At 56.5% G+C, this 25,070-nt stretch overlaps 2 protein-coding genes across 18 annotated transcripts in view; both read left to right on the forward strand.

The window, feature by feature from the left end:
* On the forward strand, positions 1-18,885 carry SGSM1 (small G protein signaling modulator 1). 9 transcript variants are annotated; one of them, XM_039362801.1, is made up of 25 exons: positions 1-232; positions 4,425-4,500; positions 5,276-5,438; positions 5,659-5,811; positions 6,042-6,109; positions 6,270-6,415; positions 6,671-6,802; positions 7,097-7,221; positions 7,436-7,503; positions 7,754-7,920; positions 8,169-8,295; positions 8,882-9,058; positions 10,208-10,346; positions 10,741-10,805; positions 11,008-11,153; positions 11,246-11,374; positions 11,533-11,673; positions 11,982-12,053; positions 12,160-12,729; positions 12,973-13,097; positions 13,225-13,307; positions 13,558-13,667; positions 13,953-14,049; positions 14,306-14,473; positions 14,841-18,885. In XM_039362801.1, exons 1-25 carry the CDS (start codon positions 77-79, stop codon positions 14,927-14,929), a joined length of 3,492 nt encoding a protein of 1,163 aa, XP_039218735.1. In that variant the 5' UTR covers positions 1-76; the 3' UTR covers positions 14,930-18,885. The 9 variants fall into 9 exon arrangements, with proteins under 9 accessions (XP_039218735.1, XP_039218734.1, XP_039218738.1 ...); XM_039362800.1 differs by having other exon boundaries at positions 2-232; positions 8,208-8,295; positions 11,533-11,715; XM_039362798.1 differs by having other exon boundaries at positions 4-232; positions 11,533-11,715.
* KIAA1671 (KIAA1671 ortholog) overlaps positions 15,012-25,070 on the forward strand; it is a 24,676-nt gene continuing 14,617 nt past the window's right edge. Inside the window, exons 1-2 of one of the 9 annotated variants that reach the window (XM_039362792.1) lie at positions 19,380-19,610; positions 21,203-21,260. The gene's annotated coding sequence lies outside the window, so the exon portion shown is untranslated. The other 8 variants (XM_039362790.1, XM_039362795.1, XM_039362788.1 and 5 more) reach the window with 8 other exon arrangements.

Raw genomic sequence — 25,070 nt, forward strand, 5'->3', positions numbered from 1 at the left:
GCTGCGTCCCCGCCGCCAGCCAGCCTGCCTGCCAGCCAGCCTGCCTGCCAACCGGGCAGCAGAGCGGGCGAGCGGGATGGCGGCGGCTCCGGCTGCGGGCTCCGGGCGGCGGGCTCCGGCGGCGGCGACCGGGGGCTCGTCCGCCCTGCGCGCGCTGGCGCCCGCCTCGCTGCTGCTGCTGCCCGCCGAGGCCGAGACCCGGCAGCGCCTCCTGCGCACCGCCAAGAAGGAGGTGAGTCCGGGGGCTGGAGCGGGCGGCGGGGCCTGGGTGCTCCGCGCCGGGCTGCTCCGCTCTGCGCTGCGCTCCTCCCGCGGCCGGCCCTGCGCGGGCCTCCCTCCCTGGAAAGGCCGCGGCCTCCCTCACAGAAGCGGAGTTGCCCGCCTCCCGGGCCGGGCTGCCGGCCGCGCCACCAGAGCCCCCTGCGCCTCGGGCGGCCCGGCCTTGCCGGCTCCCTGGGCGCAGCGTCGTGGAGAGGCCGGGAAGCACCGCGGCCCGGGCGGCTCTCCTGCGGAAGGGCGCTGTAGGGAGCAGGCTGGTGCCTGGCGCGGGGCCCAGTCGCGGGGGGCTCGATTATGGATCCCGGCTGGGCTCAGGTTTCCGCTCCGCTCAGAGGCCTTCAAAGGAAGCGCGGGAGGTGCCCGGCTGGCAGGTCGGGGGAGCCGGGCTCGCCCCTGGCAGGGTCCCTGGCAGAGGGGCCAGATTCTGAAGGGGACGAGGGGAAGAGAGGACGCGAGCCGGAACTGTGTCCCGCAATGAAATATGCTGGTTTAAAGTTTTAAAAAAGTTTTGGACCAAAATTTGGTCCCAGGAAGAAACTCCCTCGATGCCATGCCACCTCCATCCTGGTTAAGAGAGGACGGGGCCTGCTTCGCCCCAGCTCGTGGCAGGGCCTCCAAGCGGTGCTGGCCGTGCTGATTCTGCCACCGAGGTTTAAATGCCTTTTAATTCACTGGCCTGCCTGCCAGGAGCTTCTGCTGTTTTTATTCATTAATGATGAACCGGGCACATTATGCCTGCTCTTAAGGCCTATTCTTGGATCCCCTTTCTGGGGTGTTATTGATGGCCTGGCAGTTGATCTGCAGCCATTGATACTGTCTATCCATCTGCTTGCATTGTGGGCTTGAGGCTGGCAGAGGGGGATTAATTCCCAGCGCAGCCCCCCCCCCAGCTCATTAGCTGCCAAGCGTTCCTTGCATGGGCTGCCTGTTGAGCTTCAGGGAGACTGCTGGAGAAGCTGGCGTGGAAATGCTGCTGTACATGGCTGGCCAATTTGAGTGATGGTTTTAGCCAGAAAACGGGTTTCAAATGTTTACATTTTTAGTTCTTCTAAAGCTGCAGTGAGCAAACCCTATTATTAGAATTCGGCCACAGCCTCTCTTCGGATTATCCTTCTTCAGCAGGACCCCAGCACTCCTCTTCCTTTGGAAGATGGCAGCCTGGGCTTTCTGCTGAAGGAGCCCTCTGGGAAGCCCCCGTCCTCTTTCCCTGCCCCCCCCCAGCGTGGTGCCTCCAAGCCTTTTGGGGGGGGTCCCATGTCCCTGGCTCTTCTTCCTATTCTTGCCTGGTGGTGCAGATTCTGGGTTGATAGTGTCGGCCTGTTTCCATGAGAACGGCCGCCTTCTGACGAGGGCACCAGCCACGAAACAGTCCAGGGCCCAGAGTGCCGGCAAGCGCAGCCCTCGGAGGAGGCAGGATCTGGAGTCGTGCGTCATGCTTTGCAAGAGTGTGCAAAATTCTGTGCTCATGAGAGGCTTTGAGGAGAATCACGTCAAGCTAAACGACATCAGGCAGCCCCCCCCCGCACCAATGTGTGCCCCCAAAACGCAGCCGTTTGTGGGCGTGCGGAGGCCCGAGATCCTGGACCGGCTGCTCCCTCCCTCTTACAACTGCTTTGGATCTTTAGGTGCTGTGATTCTGAGCAGCATTTTATGCAAAATATGGGACCCTGGAACTTCTCCCCCAACCCATTCAGGGCCTTGTAAGTTCAGCTCTGTTGGAAATTGGAGGGTCTGTCCTTGGGTGTCTCCTTGGGAGAAGACTGAGAATCCGCTTCGCTTGTTCCTCAGCCACGTTATCATCGGTGTAATGCAGAGCAAACCAACTCAATGCTGGGAATATTGCAGGTGGTGTTCATTCCCTTTCGTCCCCCATTTTTTAATTAAAAGGATCTTGTTAGGTCCTGCGTCTGCAGGGGTGGCCTTTTGGCCTGCTCCTGCAGGATATTGGCAGTGCAGGCTGACGGACGGCTTATGGATAGACTTGAAAGGGGATTGCATAAGCATGCCATTTGTTAATCAGGACAGCAAATGGCCAGGAAAATCAGCCTTTGGGGCCGGCTAAACTGACACCCACTAAAGCGCTTCTCTGAGGTTTCCTGCTGTGTTGTGTGCCTGGGGTGCAGAGCTGCACCTGCTTAGTTGCTTTGGGTTCATCTAACGGTGCCTCTCCTGACCCAGTGTTGTGTGTCTTGACTGCAGCAGATCAGGGTCTCAGGTTTAATCAGGGTTGCGGAAAACCCAGCAGCTTCCTTCAAAATGGATCGTGGCTTCTAAAAGCAGCCTTGGCAAAACTCTTAAAATTGCCCCAGTCCCCCCAGAGGGTAAAAAGAGGGGCTCAAACATTTGCTCTTGCCCATTCTGGGGCCACAGGAGAGGGGCTGGTGCCCGTGGGCTGCAAAGTTGGCATGCCCCACTTGCCCTGGCCAGCAAGAGGGGTCTTGCCTCCCTCAGGGATGTGTTTCCTTTTTTAAAAGGCAGAAGGGTTGATGGGCAGGAAGGCCCCAGCCCATATCTAGCAACCTTATTAAGGTGTCTGTTTTACGAGTGATTCCAGAGCAGAGCCGGTTGGGAAATGCGGCAAAACCTCCCTGGCAAGATTTAAGGCCTTTTCGGCAGGACGGAGGTGCCTTCTGGGAGATGGACAAGCAAGTTCCCGCCTGCATAGCTGATGTGCACCAGGCCTGGGAGAGGCCCCAATGCATTGCATGAAAGGCCTAACAAAATATCGTTAAAGGCGAGGCCAAGGAATGTCATAACGGGGTTGCACTTTTCTCTGAGAGAGGCAGCTCACGTGTGGTGTGCGAGAGTGCTCTGAAGGGCCCAGGGGGCTTTTCTGCAGGGAAGGTCTCGGTAGAGGCCAATTCCTTCCTGTTCAGGAAGCTGGAAAAATCGCAGCTCTCCAGGTCTTAGTCTCTGCCCAGCGGCCATTTGCCTTTGGACTCTGGCCACTCGACTGGGAAGGGGATCGGATGGGGGTTCATCCTGCCGCCTCTCGCTCCAATCTGAAGCATGGGCCCCTGGTGTGGCTTTTGGGGGGAATTTGCTGCTGGAGAGGCGATTGATGGCCCTGCATGTTTGATCCTAATGTCCCATGCCTGCTCCTCCCTTCCTGTCTGCTGCTCCCTTTCACTCCGAGTCCACCTCTGTCTCTCTTCCCACGCAACAGGGGATTCAGCCTGGTGGAGGAGATGAGGGCCAGGGCTGCGGGGAGGGACTGCTGGGGAAGCTGTCCAGCCCACAGGGATGCTGAACGCCCCTCCCTTCCTCCTCTCCCTTTTTGCACCAAGGTTGCCATAGCAATGGGAAGGGATGCTGTGCCCGGAATAAATGGCCTGTGATTTTTTTTCAAAGGGTGCATTTGATTCTGGCCAGGTTGTGGTGAGACTTTGCCTTTGAGCGTCATTCAGGCTTCACTGGGCGAGAGGCGGCCGGTCACTTTTCCCCAAATCGCCCACCCGGCACTTGTTTTCCCCTGCCAGCATCAATGCCTCCGCGGCCAGGAGACTGCAAAGGGCAGGGGAGGACCGACTCATTAATTTCCCTTCCTGCTGTTAATGGCTTTAAATCCATTGCACTCTCCTCCTGCAGCCACATCCTGCAGACCATCTCAAAACAAGGGTCCTTTCAAGGAATATGGACGTCACGCTGCCATCTGAGGGGAGCCCCCCCCCTTTGCTCCTCCGCTCGCCCTCAAGAGAGGGCCCGATTTTCTTCCCTTCCGCTCTTTGGAAGACTATATTTGATTCAGTTCTGAAACACACCTGGAGAGAGAGGGTTTTGTTGAGTTTGCATATTGTCTTAATCCTACAACATCATTTGCGTACTGTGGGTTTGAGCTTAGTAGCTGTGATTCCTTCAGCCAACTATGGTTTGTTGCAGTATGGGAGCGTGGCTAAAGTGGGGCTGGCTCTGTCTCTTTGCGGGCCTGTGTTCACAAAGCAACAAAGAGGCTTGGACAGCAAATGACAGATTTTGCTAACAGGTTGGGAAAACAGGGTTGGGGGCCAGCGGTAGGAATATCTAGAGGCACCTCAGTTCTTGCATCTTCAGTGAGTGTTTTTCTCCTCAAATGTTGGCCTTAAATTTGGTTTAGCAGAGAAATATCTTTTCATTTATTAATTTTCTCGGAACGTCGTTTTTTGCAGGTAAAGCAAATAATGGAGGAAGCCGTCACAAGGAAATTTGTGCACGAGGACAGCAGCCACATCATTTCTTTCTGCGGTAAGCTGGATAGAGCCAAAGCTTTTCTGTCCTCCCCGTCGAGAGGCCCATCAAGGAAACACGGGTGGTTTTCCACCTGGCAGGTGGGCATCCCTGTTCCCTGAGATCCTGGCATTGGCTGCCATGCAGGCAAGCAAGCGCCTTGCAGGCAAATGGTTGGCATCTCTGAGCTTGACCTGAAAATCAATGGCTCATTCTCTCCGCCCGCGTCTGTACCTGGCACCACGGAAGGAACAAAGGAAAGCAGAAGAAAGGCACCTGATTATTGATTTATTTGACTTACACTCCACCTGCAGGGAGCACCCTAGGCAGTTAGCAGGGTTTAAAAACAAAAGCTGAATATAAAAAGTTATCGTTACAATTAAGAGCACGGTAAGTACTGAACACATTGAACGGTGAAATGTCCAGCTAAGGAGAGTCATCTTTTCACATTGCCCAGGAGGAGAAGCTGGGCAGGAAAGCAGCAAAGTGTGTGCGTGTGTTTGTGGGTCTTCCAAAGGCCTTAAGAAATGTTGGTGTGATCAGAAGGACAGCCAAGCTCTTAATCTTGCTCCACAGCCTTGGGGGGGGGGATCTCCTGGGAGGAAGCAGCTGGGGGACCCGAGAAGTCTCCAGCCTGTCCAGAGGAAAAGACAGGTTCTCGGGGGGGGGGGGAGGCTGGCAGGCTAAGGACAGACGTGGCCATTCCGTGCCTGATTTCACAAGGGGACCTTCGTCCGTCAGCTGGATTCCTGGCTTCCGGGGGGCCTCTCAGACCTGGGACTTTTCCTTCCAGCCGCTGTCGAAGGCTGCATCCTTCACGGGCTCAAGCGCCGGGCGGCCGGTTTCCTGCGGAGCAACAAGATCGCTGCCCTGTTTATGAAGGTGGGCAAGAGCTTTCCCCCTGCCGAGGAGCTCTCCCGGAAAGTGCAGGGTCTGGAGCAGCTCATCGAGAGCACGTGAGTCGCAGCTGCGCTTCCAGAAGGTGCCGGGGGAATCATCGGTCCGGCTGGTGCCGGGACAGGCCTTGCGGTTCATGGTAGATTTGGTGGGGCGCCTGTGTGTGTCAGCCAGATAAAATACACATGTAAAAAACAGGTTCCCCAAAGAGATAAAAACTCTGATTTTGGGGGGGGGTGATGGTAAATGTGGGTCTCCTCCTTCCCTGCCTCCTTCCAGGCGAAACCAGGGCTCCAGCCTGCAGGAAGGCCCTCGCAAAGCTCCGAGGCCCCCCGGCCTCTCCCCGCAAGCCATCAAGCACCTCTGGATCCGGACGGCGCTTTTTGAGAAGGTCCTGGACAAAATTGTGCACTACCTGGTGGAAAACAGCAGGTGAAGGTCTCCTCTGCCCTGGCGGTGCCACTTGGCGGGCACTCCTGGGCACTGCTGCCCTCTCGGCCGTTGGGCCTCTTGGACTCGCCCTGTGGCTGGGCCAGCCCAGCTCTGGCAGCAGCCCCCAAATATTCTGTAATATGCGAAAAAGTTGAAATTGGGGAGAAGGGCCTCTTATTCCCGGGTCTATCCAGCCGTAACCCTCTTATGTCTTCCTCCCCCCCCCACAGCAAATACTACGAGAAGGAGGCTTTGCTCATGGATCCGGTTGATGGGCCCATCCTGGCCTCTTTGCTGGGTGAGAGTCTGGAGGCTGCGGGGCGTCCCGAGGGGCTGCAGTCCACACCCACCCAGAGGGTCTTAACCTGTGGAAAGCTGGTGGGCTGAAGAAGGTGGGCGTGAGTCTGGGGGAGTGCGCTCTCCGTAACCGGCCCTCCTTCCTTTTTCTGCGCCCGCAGTGGGTCCTTGCGCCCTGGAGTACACCAAGATGAAGACGGCTGATCACTTCTGGACCGATCCCTCAGCAGACGAGCTGGTCCAAAGACACCGGATCCACAGCTCCCACGGCCGGCAAGACTCACCAACCAAGCGCCCGGCACTCTGCGTAGGTCTTGGGGAGGGTGGGAGTTGAAGGTCAGCCGGGCTGGGCTGCATCCTTGAAGCAAGTAGCTCTGGGGGGAGGAGGGAAGAAGGGGCTGCCTGGCGAAAGTACAAGGAAGGATAAAAAGAGAATGCGGCAAAGCTCCAATTCAGTTGGGAACATCAGCCTGGGTCGATTCGGGCACCCAAACTGCATAGTCCAATTATTTGGCCAAATAACTTTGCGTAGGGACAGCGATTTCCCCCTTTCGGTTTCCAGATCCAGAAGAGGCACTCCAGCGGCAGCATGGATGACCGGCCCTCCCTGTCCGCCAGGGATTACGTGGAGTCGCTGCACCAGAACTCCCGGGCCACCCTCTTGTACGGCAAAAACAATGTCTTGGTGCAACCAGTGAGTAGCCCGGAAGGGGCCAGTGAGTAGCCTGAGCTCCAGCAGGCTTTGTGGACGCTTTGACTTCCCCAAGAGCCTCCGTTGCCTCCTGCAAATTTGGGGTCCTGTTGTTTGTCTGTGGAGCTCTTTGCAAGAGCCAAGAGAAGGGCTGGAGTGCAGCACTGCAGGTTTTCCAGAATCTTCTTCTGATTGCTGTTTAACGTGAAGCTGCACATTGTCTGAATGCTGAAAATGTAACCCTAGAGAAACAACATCATAAATTGGTTCTGTCCCCTGTTTTCCCTCTCCCGATAGCGAGACGACATGGAAGCCATTCCGGGCTATTTATCCCTTCACCAGACAGCCGAGGTCATGACGCTGAAGTGGACCCCAAACCAGCTGATGAACGGCTCTGTGGGCGACCTGGACTACGAGAAAAGGCGAGTGTCCTTCCGTGCTCTTTTGCGCGACTTCCTCACAGCCCATCCAGCGCCTCTTTCCCGCTTTTGATGCGAGAGGAATTCACACGCTCCGTGAATCTGGCTTGTGCTTCCCTCCCTGGCTCAGTCGGGTCCTCTGAATGCTTCAGCCATCTGGGCGGGAGGGAGCCACTGTTAAGGTGCCCTTGCCAGGCGTTGGTTCTTCCCTCTGCAGCATTTACTGGGACTACGCCATGACCATCCACCTGGAGGACATTGTCTACCTTCACTGCCACCAGCAGGGTAAGGCGTCACCTGCCCTGGTGTGGAGCTGGCCCTCCGTAGCCTCCCCAGCTCTGGGGTCGCCCTCTCTTGCCTGGGCGAAGAGGGTGAGGGCGCATTGAGCCCACTCCTGCCTTTGCTCGGGTGGGTCTGAACTGAGCGGGGGAGAGGCCAGGCCTGCTTGAGGTAGCCCGCTTTCCCTTAGGCTCCCATTGGCCAAAGCTGTTTCTCACGCTGCTCTCTTCCTGCATGTCCTCCTCCCTCTTGCCAGCAGTAGACAGTGGGGGCACCGTGGTCCTAGTCAGCCAAGATGGCATCCAGCGCCCCCCGTTGAGGTTCCCGAAGGGGGGGCATCTGCTTCAGTTTCTCTCCTGCCTGGAGAACGGCCTGCTGCCCCACGGCCAGCTGGATCCGCCCCTCTGGTCACAAAGGGGAAAGGTGAGGCTGGGTGGAACTGCACCCTTGCAGCCGGGTGTGGTCCGAACGGGCTCCTCTGCACGTCATCCAAGATGCTGGTTCAAAAGCTGGAGCCTTTTAGGGGTGGCCTGAATTTTGGAGGCAGGAAAAACGGCTTTACCGGATGGTCTGGGGCGTCAGCTGCAGCACTTTCCCCTGCTTTCATTGGGCTGGTCCTGACCCACCAGCAGGGCTGCGAGGTTTCTGCTCCTGTGCTTTGCTTCCCGAAGGGGAAAGTGTTCCCAAGACTGAAGAAACGCAACCTGCAGGGGCCTGCGGAGCCGTCCTCGGACAGGGAGGAAGAGGAGGCCACGGATTACGTCTTCCGGATCCTCTATCCAGGCATCCAAGACTTCGGTAAGGGTTGCTCGGCAACAGCGACGGCAGAAGTTCCTTCCCCAAAGGTTGGCTTTCTGCCTGTTGGGATGCCTTACAGCCACACGTTTCAGAAGTGCAGTCCATTTTCCTACTATTTTAATGGGAAATATTTCTGAAATTGATTTTATTTTGTCAGCTGCCTGGAATGCATGGTCTAGTGGAAAAAAACGGCTTTGTTTATAGTAACTTTTTTGGGGGGGGGGGGAGAAGGCTCTCCAGTGGCAAAGTAGCCTAGGAGCATTTCACGATCCAACTCAGCCCCCCTTGCAGAAGAGGGGACCGGTTAAAGCTGAGAGTCTGGGGAGGTTGCTGGTGTGTGTGTGTGTGTGTGTGTGTGTGTGTGTGTGTGTGTGTGTGTGTAGGATCAGAGAGGTGAGAGCTTTCCGATGCTTTCTTTTGGGAGAAATCTTCTAATCCCAAGGCGTTTCCCTCTTCCGCCAGCCCCGGGAGCCTGCTAAAGAGGAGAAGGGATGTTTGCCTAGATAAATGTGATCACAAACTCTCTTTTTTTTTAACAGGATGGGTTGGGGTCCGTTTTTATATTTCCCCTTTTCTGCTTCTTCAGCTGTGGTTAATGGCTCTTGTCTTGCCCCCACCGCTGCCACCGTTGGTGCTTCTGGGCAAGAGACGATTTGGATGGCCCGGATCCCTGGCAAAGTGGTGGTGACCCCCAAATGGCCCCTGAGTCTTCCTGGGGGGGCCCTTCCTTCTCCCACCAGCTCGGAGTCCAGACAGCACTGCTGTAATGTTCCATTCACCCACTGGGGGGCGCGTGAGGCTGGGCAGCTTGCCGTCTGTGTTGGCATTTGTGACTTGGGAAGGCAGGGACCCTCTCCCCATCCTGTGTGTGTGTGTGTGTGTGTGTGTGTGTGTGTGTGCGCGCGCCCATCCTTCCAGAGGCAGAAAACCAAGGAGGGAAGAAGGGGCAGAGCTGGGCCTTCGATTCCTGGCCATTTTGGAGTGACTTCGCTAACTGCCTTCACTAAAGCAGCCCCAAATAAAAACGCTTCTCAGGTACGGAGAGATTAAGCAGAGTTAAGGAAAATAAGGAGGTTATGCTCTGTGGCACACCTAAAGCTGTTGACTTAATCAGCTCATCGGAGGGAAGGAATATTCCTTCTTCCATTCTTACTAGACGTCTGTCGTCATTTGCAAGTTGAGGCACGAAGACGGGAAGGTGGATGGAAGAAGGGAAAGCGATGGGCTCAGGGAAGGTGATCTTTGGAGGGACTCGGCCACCCACTGCAGATGCCATCACAGGCCACGCTCTAGGCTTTGCAAATTTTCCTTCTTGGATCTCTCAGTCTCTTCCTGAGTTTTTGCACGCCCCTCCCTTCTTCCTCAGACAAGGCAGTTCTCTTTTGTTGTGCCCTCAACTCTGTCTTTCCTTGCACCCGAAGGATGGAATGTCTCAATCTTGGGTAGGAGCAGCCTCCCAATCCAAGTTAATTTCTGGATTGGTTTGCCAGAGGGGAAGCCAGCTGGAGAACTGAAGGGCCGTGGTGGGCTCTGAGTGGGCCCCCAGCAGCCTCTTCCGATATGGCCGTTGCTTGAGGAGGCGAAGGCTGGTCCAGTTCAGGGCCTGGCTGAGGTGCTTGCGGGAGGCTGAGTGGAAGGGGGAGTCTTGCACTCTGCTTCTCTGGGGCGTCCCTTGATGGTGTCTCTACGCTTGGTGGACGTGTTTCCTGTTGATCTTCCTTCCCTGACTTTGCCTCCAAAGCCTTGCGGGGATGATTGGGTGTTAATCAAGGCCTTGACCGGAGGCCATACGTGAAACGGAGGTCCCAATCTTTCTGATGATGCTTTTTCCTCGCTTTCTTTCTCCACTCCTGACACTGGACTGCTCCTCCCCTCTTGCGCAATATCAACAGTGCGTTTCTGGCTCTTGCAGCTGCCCAGGATCTGATGGAGGCGCCAGGCAGCGCCCTCCCTTCCATGTGGCAGCCAGGCACCCACAAGGCCTCCTGCTCTTCCTGCGCCCAGGGGGGACCCACCGAGAGCGGCCTGTTGAATGGCTGCAACCACGAAAGGTGAAGGAGGCAAGGCTGCCTCGGGGTGGGGCGGGGGGATCCTGGGACTGGAGGGGGCCAAAAAGGAGGGTCTGCTGGCCCCATGGGGCTTGCAGCCACCGTCACCTTTCCCTGCACCGAGGACAACGCACCCCTCCTACCCGCATTGGGCAGCCTGGTGGCCTTTTGCTTTGGGGGAAGCGAGATAAAGAGTGGCAGGAAGGCAAACTCTGAACAGGCCTGGCAGGATTGAGGTCCAGCCCTGAGTGGGGAGGAGTGTGGGTCACTGCGAGAATATCATCATCTGCCTTTATGGGACGCCTCTTTGAAAAGGGGGGGGATGGGGAGGGGGAGAGAACAAGCAGGGAGCAGGCTGAAGGAAGGGCACTCGGCCCCCTCCCCTCTCTCTTCGCAGAGCCCCCCTGAAGCTGTTGTGTGACAACATGAAGTACCAAATTGTCTCTCGGGCATTTTATGGCTGTGAGTATTTCCCACGACCAGATCTTTCAAGGCCAAGCCGGGATCTCCTTCCAGATCCCAGAGCCGTGAAAATGCAGCTCTGGGTCCAGTGGAAGCGTCCAGCGTCCACATTTTCACCCCATCCTTCGTGGCGATGAACTGGGGTCTCTAGGCGGGAGCTGCTTGCATTTGCTTTTGCTCCTTCCGGCCTCCTCTCTTCCAGGGCTGGCCTACTGCCGGCACCTTTCAACCGTCCGGACGCACCTCTCGGCGCTGGTCAACCACAACATCGTGTCTCCTGAGGTGCCCTGCGAGGCCAGCTCGGGGCTGACGGCGGAGATCTGGGGGCGGTTTCTCCAGGACAGCACGGTAGAGGGGAGCTTCCTTCGGACCCTCCTCCCTCCCTCCCTCCCCCACCCCGTCTCCCCTCCCAGCGCATTTCAATGGTATTTTCTCGGCAGAGCTACCAGGAGAAGGAGCTCCTTCGGCTGGTCTACTTCGGTGGAGTCCAGCCTGAGATTCGGAAGTCCGTTTGGCCCTTCCTGTTGGGCCATTATCAGTTTGGGATGCCGGAGGCCGAGAGGAAAGAGGTGAGCCGGGTCCAAAACATTTGCGGTTCCGAGTTGTGTGCTAAGATTCCGTGGAAGGGCTTCCAAACGGAACCTCCTTTTGTTGAACCTGGTTTGGTTCCCCTTTGGGGGTCTTTGGGGGCTCCTGCCGTGCTATCCCCCGTCTCTCTGGCTGGCAGGTGGACCTGCAGACCCGCGCCCACTACGAGCAAACCATGGCTGAGTGGCTGGGCTGCGAGGCCATCGTCCGGCAGCGGGAGAAGGAGTCACACGCCGCGGCCTTGGCCAAGTGCTCCTCGGGGGCCAGCCTGGAGTCCCAGGTGGGGTCCCTGAGGCACCGCGACTCCACCATCAGTGACGGCGTGAGCATCTCCCGGGGCGCCCCAGAGGTTGCCGGCAAAAAAGTTTCCTTTAAGTCATCGAGTGCAACGGGCAGGTTTGGTCTGGGCACCGTCCGTCTCCCTCCCTCCCACTTTGGAAACGGGCCAGGCCAGACAGGGGTGGTTGTTCCTGCTTGAGTCTTCCCTCTGTCCACGTGGAAGAGTCCGTGGACACTCCAGCCGACTGAGGCTGCCTCTTCCCTCCCTCCCTCCCTCCCTCCCTCCCTCCCTCCCTCCCTCCCTCACAGTCTTCCCAGAGCAGCAGTTTTGGCCCTCAGAACCTCAGCCAGCTGCAGAGCGACTCCAGCGGCAGCACCCAGGTGAGGAAGGGTCCCCTGCCGACCCCACCAGCCAGCCCAGACCTCCCTTCCCTGAGGGGCCAGGCAGCAGCAGGGTGGTTTGTGAGCATCTGCTCTCTTTCTCCAGGTATTTGAATCGGTAGAGGAGCTGGAGCAGACGGAAGCGGAGTTGAAGCTGGAGGCCGGCAGGCGGGCGGCTCTGCCCAAGGGGGGGCTCCCTGAGGCCGGCTCCTGCTCCCCCAACTCCGGCCACCCTTCCTCCCAGAACTTCTCCGTCGCCTCAGCCTACTCGGAGCAGAGCGTCAGCAATGAGGAGGGCTGGCCGGAGGGAGGGAAAGGGGGGGCCCCGCAGACCGTCGGGGAAGGGCCCTCGTCTGCCACGGAAAGTGGCCCCCTGGACGGCAAGGGGGAGGCAGAAGGGCCCCAGGGGGGAGTCCCTGCGGCCAAGAGCCTGGACGCCTTCATCGGGATGGGCAAGGAACTGCCCGGGAAAGAGGGGGGCCCCCTCTCCGTGGCTGACCACTGGGCCCTGCCCGGTGCAGAGCAGCAGCCGAGTTCCATGGGGAGTGAAGACGACCTCTCGGAAGAGCCCGAGATGGAGAGCCTCTACCCAACACTGGATTCGCACTCGCTGGCTGTCACCGACCTCACCTTGAGCGAAGTCTCCCCTGTCTCCTCCTCGGGGGTGACCTACTCGGTGAGCCCTCCCCTTCCCGCTCGGCTCTTCTTCTTTGGGCATTTTCCACCCTCCTGAAGCGTTGGCCCCAATTGTGGCCGTAAGTCAAGACCCCCGCTGTATTTCGGTGGGGCTTGCGAGGACCGTAGCCCTCCTGGCGGAAATGGGACAGAAGCCGTGTCCCGGGGGTGGGTGGGGGTCCTCCCGGACCTTCGCCGGGGCGGCAATTCTGCGCTCGCTTCAACCTCCGTCTCTCGTCCGCAGCCGGAGCTCCTGGACCTCTACACGGTCAACCTGCACCGGATCGAGAAGGACGTGCAGAGGTGTGACCGGAACTATTGGTACTTCTCCCCGGGCAACCTGGAGAAGCTGCGGAACGTCATGTGCAGGTGGGGGTCCCGGCTCCTCCCTGGGGGAGGCTGCTCTCTGCTTCCCTCCCTCCCCCCTGCTGAAGCTCTGGCCCTCCCCTGGCTGACCTCTGGGCAGCTACTCACTGTGTCTCCCTCCTCCCCGCAGCTACATCTGGCACCACATGGACGTGGGCTACGTCCAGGGCATGTGTGACTTGCTGGCTCCTCTGCTTGTCATCCTGGACGAGGGTGAGTGGCTTTGTGCCCCTCGGCGGCCTGGGGGTGGCAGAGGCCCACCTGCAGTGCCTGAGAAACGGCCGGAAAGACTTTGGGGCCCTTAGGTCAGGGAGAGGGGAGCCTGGCTTCTGGGGCCAGCAGGCTCTGACCTAAGGGGAGAAGGCGACCCCTCTGGCCCCTGTGGCTGCAGATGGGGCTGGGGGCTGTGTGGCAGCAGCGGGAGGGGGGTCCTGGACATGGCTCTTTTCCGCTCCTTCGGCAGAAGCTCTGGCCTTCAGTTGCTTCACGGAGCTGATGAAGAGGATGAATCAGAACTTCCCCCACGGGGGAGTCATGGACACCCACTTCGCCAACATGCGATCCCTCATCCAGGTACGGAGGGGCAGCCGGCCATTCCTCATGCCGGGTACCTTGTGGCCTGCCTGGCCTGACTTTCAGGGGCAGGGGGGGGGGGCTTTTCATCTCAAACAGGCAGACATTCAACAGGAAAGGTGGGAAGGGAGAGAGGAGAGAAGGGGCTTCAGTTCTGGCAGGACATCCCACTGGGGGAGTCTGTGGGGAAGGGTCCGAACTGGACCCTCTTGGAAAGAGCAGGGGGGAAGAGGGGGTGTGGCCCGGCTCGCCTCTCCCCCAGACCCAAATGTGCTTTTCTGGCAGATTCTGGACTCGGAGCTCTTCGAACTGATGCACCAAAATGGGGATTACACCCATTTCTACTTCTGCTATCGCTGGTTCCTCTTGGATTTCAAGCGAGGTGAGCATGCCAGGAGTGGGCACGAAGATCCGTTGGGGGCCCAGAGGGGCTGGCTGGCTGTTGGGGAGCATGCTCAGCAGGAGGGTCCTTTGCTTGGCACAGCTCATCCCGTGGGCCCAGTTCTCCTGACTCGGGACTGTGTGTGGTCTGGGCCTGGGTGTATGGTGAATCCCTGGTGGGATAGGGAGCAGGGGCTTCTGGGGGCCCATGGGGGGGCCTGACAGCTCCCACGGCTTCTGCTCCGCCCCCCTCCCAGAGCTGGTCTACGAGGATGTCTTCACTGTCTGGGAGACGATCTGGGCAGCGGCCGAGGTCTCGTCGTCCTGCTACGTCCTCTTCATTGCCCTGGCCCTGGTGGAGGTGTATCGGGACATTATTCTGGAGAACAATATGGACTTCACAGACATCATCAAGTTCTTCAACGGTACGAGCCTTGGGGACTGCAGAGCCCCATGGAGGAAGCCTTCTCGCCTCACTGGGAGTCCTCAAATCAGCTCCGCTTGAGGGGTTTCCTGGCTTGGGGTCTGCTCTTTGGGAGGGCCCTCGCTTATCGGGAGACCCTCTGCCGGTCAGCAGGGAGATGTCCCAGTTTGGCGTTGTTGGGCTGGGACCTGGCAGGAACTGCCTGCTTTCATCTGCTGCCCAAGCGGGTGCAGTCTAAGGCAGGAGCCTCCAAACGTTTAAGACTTGTGGACTTCAACTCCCAGAATTCCCCAGCCAGCTATGCTTTTCTTTGGAGGCCCTTGGTCTAAGGTTTTCTCTGCTCTTTTCCTCCTGCTTCTCCCTTCCAGAGATGGCTGAGCGGCACAACACCAAGCAGATAATGCAGCTGGCACGGGAACTGGTCTCCAAGGTCCAGACACTCATTGAGAACAAATGATTTGGGAAGCCCTCCGAGGAGGACGGCCACCCCCGCCTGCCTGGCCTTGGAGGCTGAAGGTGGCCATGGAGACAGGATGCAACGGGTCCCTGGGCTCCCACCCCCTGGAAGGGCAGCAGATGAAAGCCTGGTCTCGCCAGTCTGCCGGGGAGCCGATTCTGACACTTAACCAAAGAACTCAGCCCCTCCCTCTCCTGTCTTGGTCAGGTGGGGGAGGCATTTGACCTGGCACGAAGCTGGTTTCGAAGGGGGGGGGCTTTGGAGAAGATGGCAGGAACTGGCCACTCCTTAGTTTTCCCCTCCAGATCTTCCTGCCATGCACGTGAGTTGGGGGCGTGGGACTTTCCCCCAGATCCGGTCCCACCCCGGTGGAGGGCCCGGGGGCTGGCTCTTCCCCTTCGGTCTTGGAATAGACCTTCTCTGCCTTCACGATTGGGCTGCTCTTTGGGGCCATCCCTGCCCTGGAGCTTTTCTGCTCGTTCCCCCGGCCTTTGTGCCAAATTCCTGCTGCCATATTGACTGATGGATTTCTGCTTTCGTGAAAAGGGACTTGGCTCCCTGCGCTGGTCTGGCAGGTTCCTGCATCGTTTCCTTCTGCTTGGGGCTCGGAGCCGCTCGTCCTCCCCTGCTCTCAGGGAGACCTTCTGCCTGGCTCCCTGTTTTCTGACAGAGCACTAGAGGGAAGCGTTTCTCCAGCCCAAGTGGCTCCATCTTTTCAGTCTGTGGCTGTCGTGGGATCGTGTCCATCAGCGCCCCCCGCTCATTCTTCTCTAAGGTCTCCCTTCTGAGCGACCTCTCAGTCGCCTTTGGAAGCAAGGCCTTGTGAAGGGGGCAACCCACTTGGTCCTGCCGGAGCCCTGCCTCTGCCTTGTCTTCCTGGCCAGCTCCAGAGTCACCAGTCAGCGGGGACCTCGGCTTCTTGGGAAGGGAGGAAGGGTTGACGGTTTGGTTTCTTTAAACTCAGGTGTTTTTCAAGAGGAGCAAAATGGGGCTTTTTTGCCTATCAAAATCTGCCAGAAAAAAGCATCCGTTTGAGCTAAGCAAGTACCTATGTTTTTGCTGTGAAAATGGTTTCCTGCAAGCCAGAAGATGTTTAGCCATAGCTGTTCCCCTTCCTTCCTTCCTTCCTTCCTTCCTTCCTTCCTTCCTTCCTTCCTTCCTTCCTTCCTTCCTTCCTTCCTTCCTTCCTTCCTTCCTTCCTTCCGAAGGACCCGTCTCCTGAACAGTGTTGCAGTTCCTCTGTGGGCTTCTAATCTTCCCATTCCATTTTGGAGAGGGAAAAGTAACACAAAGAGCTTCTGTTCTTCTCTGTTAGCTTGCGTGCATATGTGTTTGTGCATTTCTAGTACATATATGTGTGTGTGTATATTTAACATTGTCTGTTGAACCTAAGCAGAACATTTGGCCATTCTTGGCAACTTCTTTGCAGGAGATTTGCTGGACTTCAGAGGAAGGGAGGGCAGGTCTGCAATTATTGTTCATTTCTAGTTGCTATTTCTACAGTCGCTTCAAACATTTAAGTGGGCTTCCTTTTGCAAATCCCAGGGAAATTTAGTTGAGGAAATGGAAGTGGCTGACTTCCAAATTGTATAGACCAAGGAGGAAATACACTTTGCAGAAATATTATCGTAGGTAAATTTAGTTGAGGAGGAAGATGATGATGTTGAGGGGTGGAGGAGGCAAATTAGGCTCCCTTTGCACTTCCACAAGCTTTCTCAATAAAATACTTGTTGTTTCTTGTGGTTCTGAGAACAGCAAGGCCATCTTGGTGAGGGGGTGTAGACTGGGTGATCTTATTGGTGAAAACACAAGGAAACGCCTGCCCTGGCCACCTGGTCCATTCTTGGCCACCTTTTCGCTCTCTCATTCTCCCCACCCCGCTTTACAGAAAAGGGAGCATTTAGACACCAAGATTTCTGGATTTTTGAAACTAACTCCTCTTTTAAAATGCTTTCTCTGGGCTTTTTCTCTGGGCTATAGGTGGGCAAACTAGAATTTTGGATCATCAGTTGGATGTCCAAAAGATACAGTACGTGTGTGAGAGTGTATGTGTGCAAATGTGCATTTTAATTGTGCTGGGCTATCACATTTTGGATATTGCTCTAGTGATCCTTCTTTCTTAAAAGCACAATCCTGAGTGAGTGACCTTGTTCCTTTTGAACAAGAAAACTAAGCCAGATCTCTTTCATAAACGCCTGGGTAGGCACCCCCTGGTCGATGGGGATGGGGGCATTTCAGGCTGGGTGTGATGATGCCCCAGTCGAGACCAGCAGTGACTCTTCGGTGACCCCCCCCCCTTCCCAAGCTGTAGGGCAGCAGCTGAACTGTTTAATGTAAAGAGCCACCAGCGGAGTTCCTAGCAGGGGAGCAGCCCAGCTTTTTCCCCCCAGCCTTCACTTGGAGTGCCTGGCCTATTCAGAGAACGTTCAGTGCAGTTGAGAATCTCCCAGGGAGGCTGTGTTGGGCAACGCAGCTCAGGCCCCTGGGGGTGACTCTTGTAGGACTGTGGGAAGCACTTCTTCTTCCATTGCAAAAGCCAGCCCAGGAATTGTGCCTGGTCCTTGCTGCCGTTGAAGCCAGAGAGCGGATTATGACTCTTGGAGAGCAGGACCCACCCGTGTGCGCATGTGGGGGAAACAGTTACAAATGCAAGGGAGACATTATTTATATGTGTTTATGAATTCTGTGTGTCCTGAGGTCTGTGTGCATGAATTCCTATGCAAACAGAGATGTATTTTTTGTCGCCGTCTCAAAATGTATCTTGTAAACATTTTAGCAGGAAATTGTCTTGTATATAGCTACAGATTATACAGATAACTAGCTCATGCATATATATGTGTGAGCAAGTGTGTATACACGTGCATACGCACACACATGCATGCATGCATAAAAAGATGTCTGGATTAAGCAGGGCAGGGCAAGAGCTTTGGGTGATCTTGAGGACTTCCCTCCCTCCAGTGTGTGTTGAGGGGACATTTTTCTCTTTCGCTTTGGTGTCTGCAAAAGGAAGGGAGTTGAGGAAAGCTTTATCAGCTCATAACATTACTGTTTATTTATAACCGAAGTGATGTGCTGCTTCCCATAAAATATTGGGGAACAATTTATAAGTTACCTGTGGCCAGAGCATCTGTGTCATCAGGAGGTAGAGTCCATGTTTGAAGCAGCCTTTTCACCCCGAGATAAGCAACCTTCTGCCGGGTCGGTCCTGAAAGGCTTATTCCGTGGGCAATGATAGTTTCACTCCCAGGGAGAGGGATGGGCACCCGCCTCAGGTGTCCAGTAATTCTTCTGGGCTGGGAGGGGGGGCTGCGTGCTTGAGTTGCAGGGTGGGGGGGAGGCAAACCCCTCTTTCAGACAGGGATTGTCCTGGCTCAGCCTGGTGATCACTGACCCCTTTTTGCTGCATTTGTCTTAAAATAAAACTAATCCAGACTTTTCTGCCTCCCCTCCCCAGAAGGGGATTTGTGTACTAATAATAGTTTTCTGTGGGGTAAAAATCCAGGCACCCTTTGAAAAGTTCCTAGCCTTCTCTGCTTTGAAACTTGCTTCTCCAGCCCCCAGTGATGCCAGGAGGTTTTCAGAGAAAGCTGTGTAGCAACTGCTGCCCAACACACAAATCTGCTGCTGCTTGTATGTGTGTGTTTTGTGTGTGTGTGTGTGTGTGTGTGTGTGTGTTGGGCTTATTTCATCCCTTCAGGAAGTGCCTCCTGGCATCGTAGTTTCTCTGGTTCGTGTTTTGTCGGGTTTTAAAAACAAATGCTGATTTATTATTTTTTAAAAATGTTTGAATTTTACCCTTGTTCCGTTGTTGTCATTGACTCAATCATGCTTTGGAATTTTGTTAATTCTGACTGTAATTTGTGTCTGTGGGGCCAGAAAGAAAAACAAAGAGAAAGTTATATATTGCCTATGGTTCTATGTATTTTCAAATGCACAGTAAAAGAGGAAAACGCATAGGAGTTGTGTGTTCCGCAGCTCTCTGAACCGCGACCCCGAGAGGGGATACCCGGGGCGGGGCTCTCTGGCCTCCAGGGGCCGCTTCCGTGCAGTTCAGCAGGACCGAACGTGGGAACCCGGCCTGCAAGGGCATCAAATGCGTGTCCAGAATTACTTCTGCGCGGAACCCCCGTTTCCCAGCGGGAAACGGCTCTTTGCAAGGGGGCCCGCAGGGAGCTGGACAGCGCTTCCAGGATCAGCCCGTCGCTCAGCCGCGCCGCCCGCGGGCTTCTGGGAGTTGTAGTTCCACCTTGGGGGAGAGCAGCGCTGGGGCTCCGGAGGTGGGGCAGCCTCCTCTCTTCCGCGGGGGGCTCCACGCCCACCGTGGGGGCGGCGCTCGCTCCAGGGGCGGCCGGGCCCGGGCTGTGGGGACCCCTCCGGGCTGGACTGCGGAAGGCCACCGGAGGGTGGGTGGGCGGGCGGGCGGGGAGGAACCGGTTGAGCGTCGCCCTTAATGCGAGGCTCCGCCCCGCGCGGTCTCGCCCCGCCCGCTCGGGACGTGGGGTCGCCATGGCGACGGAGGTGCTTGCCTCGCGCAGGCTTCGGGCCGGCGAGCAGGTTAGGTTGCGCAGGCCCCGCCCTCCCGAGTGGCTGAGGCGGGGGCCACGCCCCCTCGTGGCGCTCTCGCCTGCACCGCTGAGGGGAAGGCGCGATTGGAGGCGCGGGAGGCTGCTGCCCGACCCAGGTGAGGACTGCGGCCCGGTGGGGCGGCGCGGCGTGTACCTGCAGGACCCTTCCCCACCCGTGACCCCCCCGGCCCCGCCACCCGGGAGGAGCCGAGGCCCTGTGGGGTCTCCGCCCCCTGCCCCCCCCGGGCCTGGCAGGTGCTGGCCGGTGAGCACGGGCGTTGTTGTCCCCTCAGTCGGGGCCCAGCGCGGCTTGGTCCCCTTCCCGGCCCGGGGAATGGGGCTCCGGGGTGGGGAGCAGCCCGGCGGATCCCTCTGTCGGGAGGAGGAGTCCGGGCTGTGTTACGGGAGAGCCGGGGGTCTCTCTGGGCTGTCCGCCCTGCTCTGCCGGCCTGGATCCCGCTGGGCTTCCTGAGGCCAGCCGGGGTCTGCGGGACCTTCGGGGGCGGAAGCGGAGAGGTTGGGCTGCCCCGGGGTGCCTCGTCCCAGGCCGCGAGAGGGGGCCTCGCCCTGGGCCGAAGGCGCCGGGTCTTGGATTGGCAGGTGACATAGAATAGAGCTGGAAGGGACCTTCGAGGTCTTCTAGTCCAGCCCCCCCCCCGCTCAAGCAGGAGAACCTATTTCATTTGGTCTCCCCGTGGGCTCCTCTCCTCCGGGCAGGCTTGCCCAGGCTTTCCGTTTTCACCGGCAACCAATGGGCAAATCGGAGGGGAGCCGGTCCATTGTGCCAGAATAATTTACTCTGGATGGAGGGGCCCTCCCTCAATATTTGCTTGCATTTTCCACCTGCAAAGTGGGATTAGCTAAAGTCCTTGGCAGATGGCAGGACTCAAGATAACCAGACTGGCTACATCCAAGCCTGATTCTTTCCGACATATTTTCCCACTGCTACGTCTTGGGGTATGAAAATTGGCGGTAGAGGTTCTTGGTTGCTTCTGCCCCGGGCCTTTTAAAAGTTTCAGATCTGCTCAAAATTGCCTGCGGAGTATAATAGTTAACGTGGAAATGCCATTTGGGGATTGTAGTGCATGACTACTGGATGGGTCATAAATCTTTTTTTTCCTTAGAGGCAACTATAAGGTCTCATTTCCAGAAAAAAAAATAAACAACCTGATCCCAAAAGTCTTTCTGCTCCAAGGAGTTGTGCTGGAAATGTATGCCCAGGAGTTCTTCTCATGTGATATGTGCAAACTGAGAGGTGTGCCCACATAATAATAGTTATGAATAGAGCTTCTTAAGTAGCTTTAAACAATGCATGTTTACAAAGGCGATGATGAAAATGCCTTTCTTTGGAAGCTGGCCAGAGGAACTAAGCTAAAGTCGTCAGGATTCTTCACGGGACCCAGTGATTCTTTGGGGGCCCAGTGGAGGAGAGCACTGCTTCCAGGCTCTTCTTTGGCATCCCAGGCCAGTCAGAGTCAGGTGGTCTGCAAGGTAAGCCCCAAGTTGTGGGAGACTTTACTAATAGGAGGTTTATTAGATGGAAAAAGAACAACATTACTGAAATTGCACTGAACAGCAGTTTGTTGAAAACAGGCTCCAATCCCCTACGTGGTGAGGCTAATGTAGAAAAAAGGGTAATTTAAGTTGTCCTTGGTTTGCTGGGGAGGTTTTTTTCCCTGTAAATTCTTGTGAATATATTTTTATGTAGTCTGTTTCAGGAAGAGAAATCCTGGCATTCTTCTCCGTTATGACAGGAAATAGAGCAGGTAATTGGAAAAAAAAATCTGTATACTTGTTTCTGTTGGGTTTTTCTGGCAAAGCTTCTCTTTGAAAGAATGGTTTAACAACTTAAATACGTGCATACTGTTATCCCGGGATATATCGATTAAAGCAGTTGTTTTTAGTTTTTCCAAGGCTGGTTGCCTTGCTGTGATGGAAGACTTGACACATGATCCCACTTCCTGGGTTGCAGGAAGAGCAAAGCTCCCCAGGCCTTCTTCAGATGGCTTTTGTTGCCCATCCATGCAAGTCTTCCAGCCATGCCCTTCCACCTAATTGCTTTAAATTTCAGCCTCGGTTTTCCTGCCCAGCACCGTGCACCTGGACGCTGCTGCATGAGTGATAACTTACTCATCAGAGCAGGAGTTAATTCACCCATTAAGCCGTGTGGACGGAGTTCTGAAGGAATGCGGAGGCTAGTCCAACCAGTTTAACCAGTGAGTGAGTTTAGAGTCATCCAGGCAGAGGCCGTCTCTCCTCAGCGGTGAGCTTTGTGCATCTTCTTAGGTGGTGGTTGAGGCTGTTCTAAGATGAGTATGGTGTTGATTTGGGCTTAGAAAATAGCCAGCCAGCTACACCTTGTGGGTCCTGGAGCACCATGTTTGATAAAACAAAAATGAAATGGTAATTCTGGAGCTTAAGGTTTACTAGAAGGGCGCTCTGTTCTTAAAGAATCTTGAAGGCGGAGAGAAAGAGGGGAAGAGACCGGAGAAGAAAGCACTGTGTGTTGAGCCAAGCAGCTTCTTCTGCTGTACTTGAAGGGGAGAGTTCCTAAGCTGTGTGGCCAACCAGTTTGTGCTTGCCTTATTTAACGTGGATCAGTAAAGGCAAACCTTACAGTACTTAAATGGGACATTGCTGTTCCTGTCTCATTCCTGATGTTCACGGTAATAGAATATTGAAAGAATAGTTGCAAAGTGCATCTTAGGGTGAGGCTTAGAGATTATAGCTGGGTGAACCTGGCTGCTCTTCCTCCTAAGCTTTGGGGCTTCAGCGCGAGGCCTTCTGCTTCTTTCTGAACCGTCTTTTCACGGAAATGCCAACCCCGGAATGGCAGGAGGGGGGGGGGAGTGTACGTTCCACGTAAGTTAATTGAAACTGATGAAACCCTGCCTTGGGAGCTGGGGGGGGGCAGGCATTCTCAACACTGGTTTATTACCTTATTAATATAAATCTAAGTTAATAGGCGGGGCAAAGGAGTTCTGCTTTTAAGTAAATAGGTTCCTGAGAGATTAGGTTTCTCGGCTTTGAGGACTGAAACCAAGAGAGAAGCGTAGCAGAAGGTGTGACCCAGGAAGCTGCGTGGGCTCTGTGGCTGAGCAAGCGGTCCATATCCTGCCCGGTTCCATAGTCCATCTTGGAGGGTGGGGGGCTGCTGTGGGGATTGGGCTCCACTGCTCGAGAATGGGGCCGGTGCCAGCTTCAGAAGGCTCTGAGGAGAACCAGCTCTAGGCAGAATCTCGGGCCAAAGGTCGGCACAGCACGCCAGGCAAAGTGCAGTGGAGCAGGTCTGGGCAGGCTGCTGCCAGTCCTCGGCAGGGGTGGCACCGTTTACTGGCTCCGTTGCAGCAGGTCCTTTGGGTACAGTTGCTAACGAGGAGAACGCAGCCAAGGCCCAGAGTCTGCCTTGGCTCAGTAGAGTCAGGTCCTTGCCCAGCGCTGGGGTACCTGGCTCAAAAGGTGGGTGGCTGCTTGTAGGTAAGGCTGAGGTGCCATTCCGAGGGAGCGATCAGGCCTTAGGTTGGCAGCAGGCCAAGATTCCTTTAGGTGTGTCCATGGGGACCGACGAGGGCTGGTTTCAGTGCCCAGATCCCTTGGAGGACTGCCCGTGGGCCGGGCAGCTGCAGGCAAACATCAGCCTGGTGTCCCTGGAAATAATTAAGTGCTCGTAGTTTTGGTGAAATAAATCAGAACTTGTGATCGTACGTGGTGGATTTTGAGGGCAGTGAAAGGATTGTACAGCCAAACAGTTGCTCCCTTAGCACCAATGACACTGGCTGGGGGGGGGGGAAACAAGGGAGGACCAGGGGAGTGGGTGTGACCACCCCCTGGTACAAGAGGTCAGGCCTTTGAGTAAGACAGGAGGTTGACCTACTTGATTTGAACAGCTTTCCTGAGTTGCAGCCCTCCTCGGTGGGCACCCAGTTGGGGAAGGACAACAGGCGAGCCACTAGTTTCACCCGTGGGGACCCCCTGGAGAGAAGCCTGGCTTTCTCGGGGAGTTTCTGGGCTGTGGGAGTGGGGCCTCACGGCATGTGGGGCTCTCCCACTTGGTCGCAGCCGCCCGTAGCTCGCCCGGTTCTCCCATGTGCTGGGTGCCAGGAATTGTGGGCTGTGTGTAAGAGCTCTTTGTTTGGCTGCCCGGAGGTGCCGCCAGTCCTGTGCCAGCTTGCCTTCCCCTCCCTGCCCATGGCTCCGCGTTGGAAGAAGCAGCCTGAGAAACAGCTGGTACTGAGAGTCTCTGGGGCAGCCTGCTGGAAAGACTCGGCACCCCTTCTCTGAAACCGAGGGTCCTGTTCCTGGGCTCTGCTGGCTGCCAGCTTCATTTTCCTGAGAGTGCCAAGCATGAGGGCACTGGGGCCATTGCTGCGTTGCTTTAGAGGGCAGAAATTCGAGAGGGGATTCGGTTGCAAAGCGCAACGTGCCTGGTCTTGTCTTCTCAGGGTACCTGCATGCATCTCCAAATGGGACCCCTGGCGTTTAATGGCTTGTTGGTAAGGACAAAGAGGGTCAGTTTTGCCTCGGAGGATCCCTGACATCGGTGGGTGGGGGGAGCAGGGGCTCTGCCGAGGACGCCCCTGCCTTGAGGGCAGGCAGCTTTTGCAGGAGGACTGGCTTTGGCCCTGAAAGAAGACCCCCCCCCCCCTTGACCCAGAGGCGGCCTGTCTTCTCCAGTGGCTGCTTTTTGGCTCCATGGAATTAGCACAAAGGGGCTGATTTGCCCAAGGGATCTTCCTCGGCGTGAACAAAATGTATTCACCTCTTTGTCGCACTTCTGTGATGCTGCCGCTGCTTTGTCACAACTCTTTTTCCTGCTCTGTTTGTGTGTTTGCATGAAGAGCTTCCCTTTGGGTCTCGAGCCTTGGAGGTGGGTCTGAGACTTGGGCAGGGAAAGAACTGCTGGAGCTTGATGGCTGAGCCTTCCAGCCCCGGTCTTCAGCAGGGTTAGCTCCAGTGCAGAGAGGCCCCCTTGGGCTCCTTTTGGGGAAGGGGCTCTTGGGCTCAGAAGGTTAGAAGAGGAGCTCCTGTGGGGTGGATATCATTCTACTCTGCATTGCTGGGGCAAAGAGCCATGGCTCGCCATCCCGGGAAGGCCGCTCCCATGTTCGGGAGCCTCACAAAGACCTTTGCTTCCTGACGTAACGCCCTCTGCTCGGCACCTTGGACCGGAGGCGCCTTCCAGAGAGGGCCAGGGTTTTGTCTCCAGTTAGCTTTGGGCCAGGGTCTGCACGAGGAAGACCAGGGCGGGGAGCAGGAAAGAGCCACTCTGGGTTGCTGCCTGAGGAAGCAGCCTCTGCAAGCTGAGAGGGCCAGAGGCGTCGCTGCTGGATGATGGAGCGCCAGCTTTTAAGTCAGCTTGAAGAGATCTTGGGAAGCAGGTGGGACTGGGATCTGGGGATTCAGACATCACACAGGGCAGACACCAGGCGCTCACTCCCTCGTGCCCAGGGGAGTGAGGAAGGAGCCTCGCACGATGGGTCAGCAGCCCGTGCATCTGGCCGCTCAGAGGCCTCGTAGGACTGCCTGCAAGGCGGAATGAGGAAGTGTCCAGGGGATGAGTCAGCCTTGCTGTGGAC

The sequence above is a fragment of the Crotalus tigris genome, unplaced genomic scaffold, assembly GCF_016545835.1.
Source record: "Crotalus tigris isolate CLP2741 ecotype Arizona unplaced genomic scaffold, ASM1654583v1 scf7180000019478.12717781048:2074007, whole genome shotgun sequence".
In the NCBI taxonomy this organism is placed as follows: domain Eukaryota; kingdom Metazoa; phylum Chordata; class Lepidosauria; order Squamata; family Viperidae; genus Crotalus; species Crotalus tigris.

Excerpts from the sequence above, each read along its gene's own strand:
- SGSM1 (XM_039362798.1), top strand. The coding sequence starts at position 77 with ATGGCGGCGGCTCCGGCTGCGGGCTCCGGGCGGCGGGCTCCGGCGGCG. Across the intron at positions 5,439-5,658 it reads GAGCAGCTCATCGAGAGCAC|GCGAAACCAGGGCTCCAGCC; the intron begins GTGAGTCGCAGC and ends GCCTCCTTCCAG. Across the intron at positions 8,296-8,881 it reads TCCAGGCATCCAAGACTTCG|CTGTGGTTAATGGCTCTTGT; the intron begins GTAAGGGTTGCT and ends CTGCTTCTTCAG.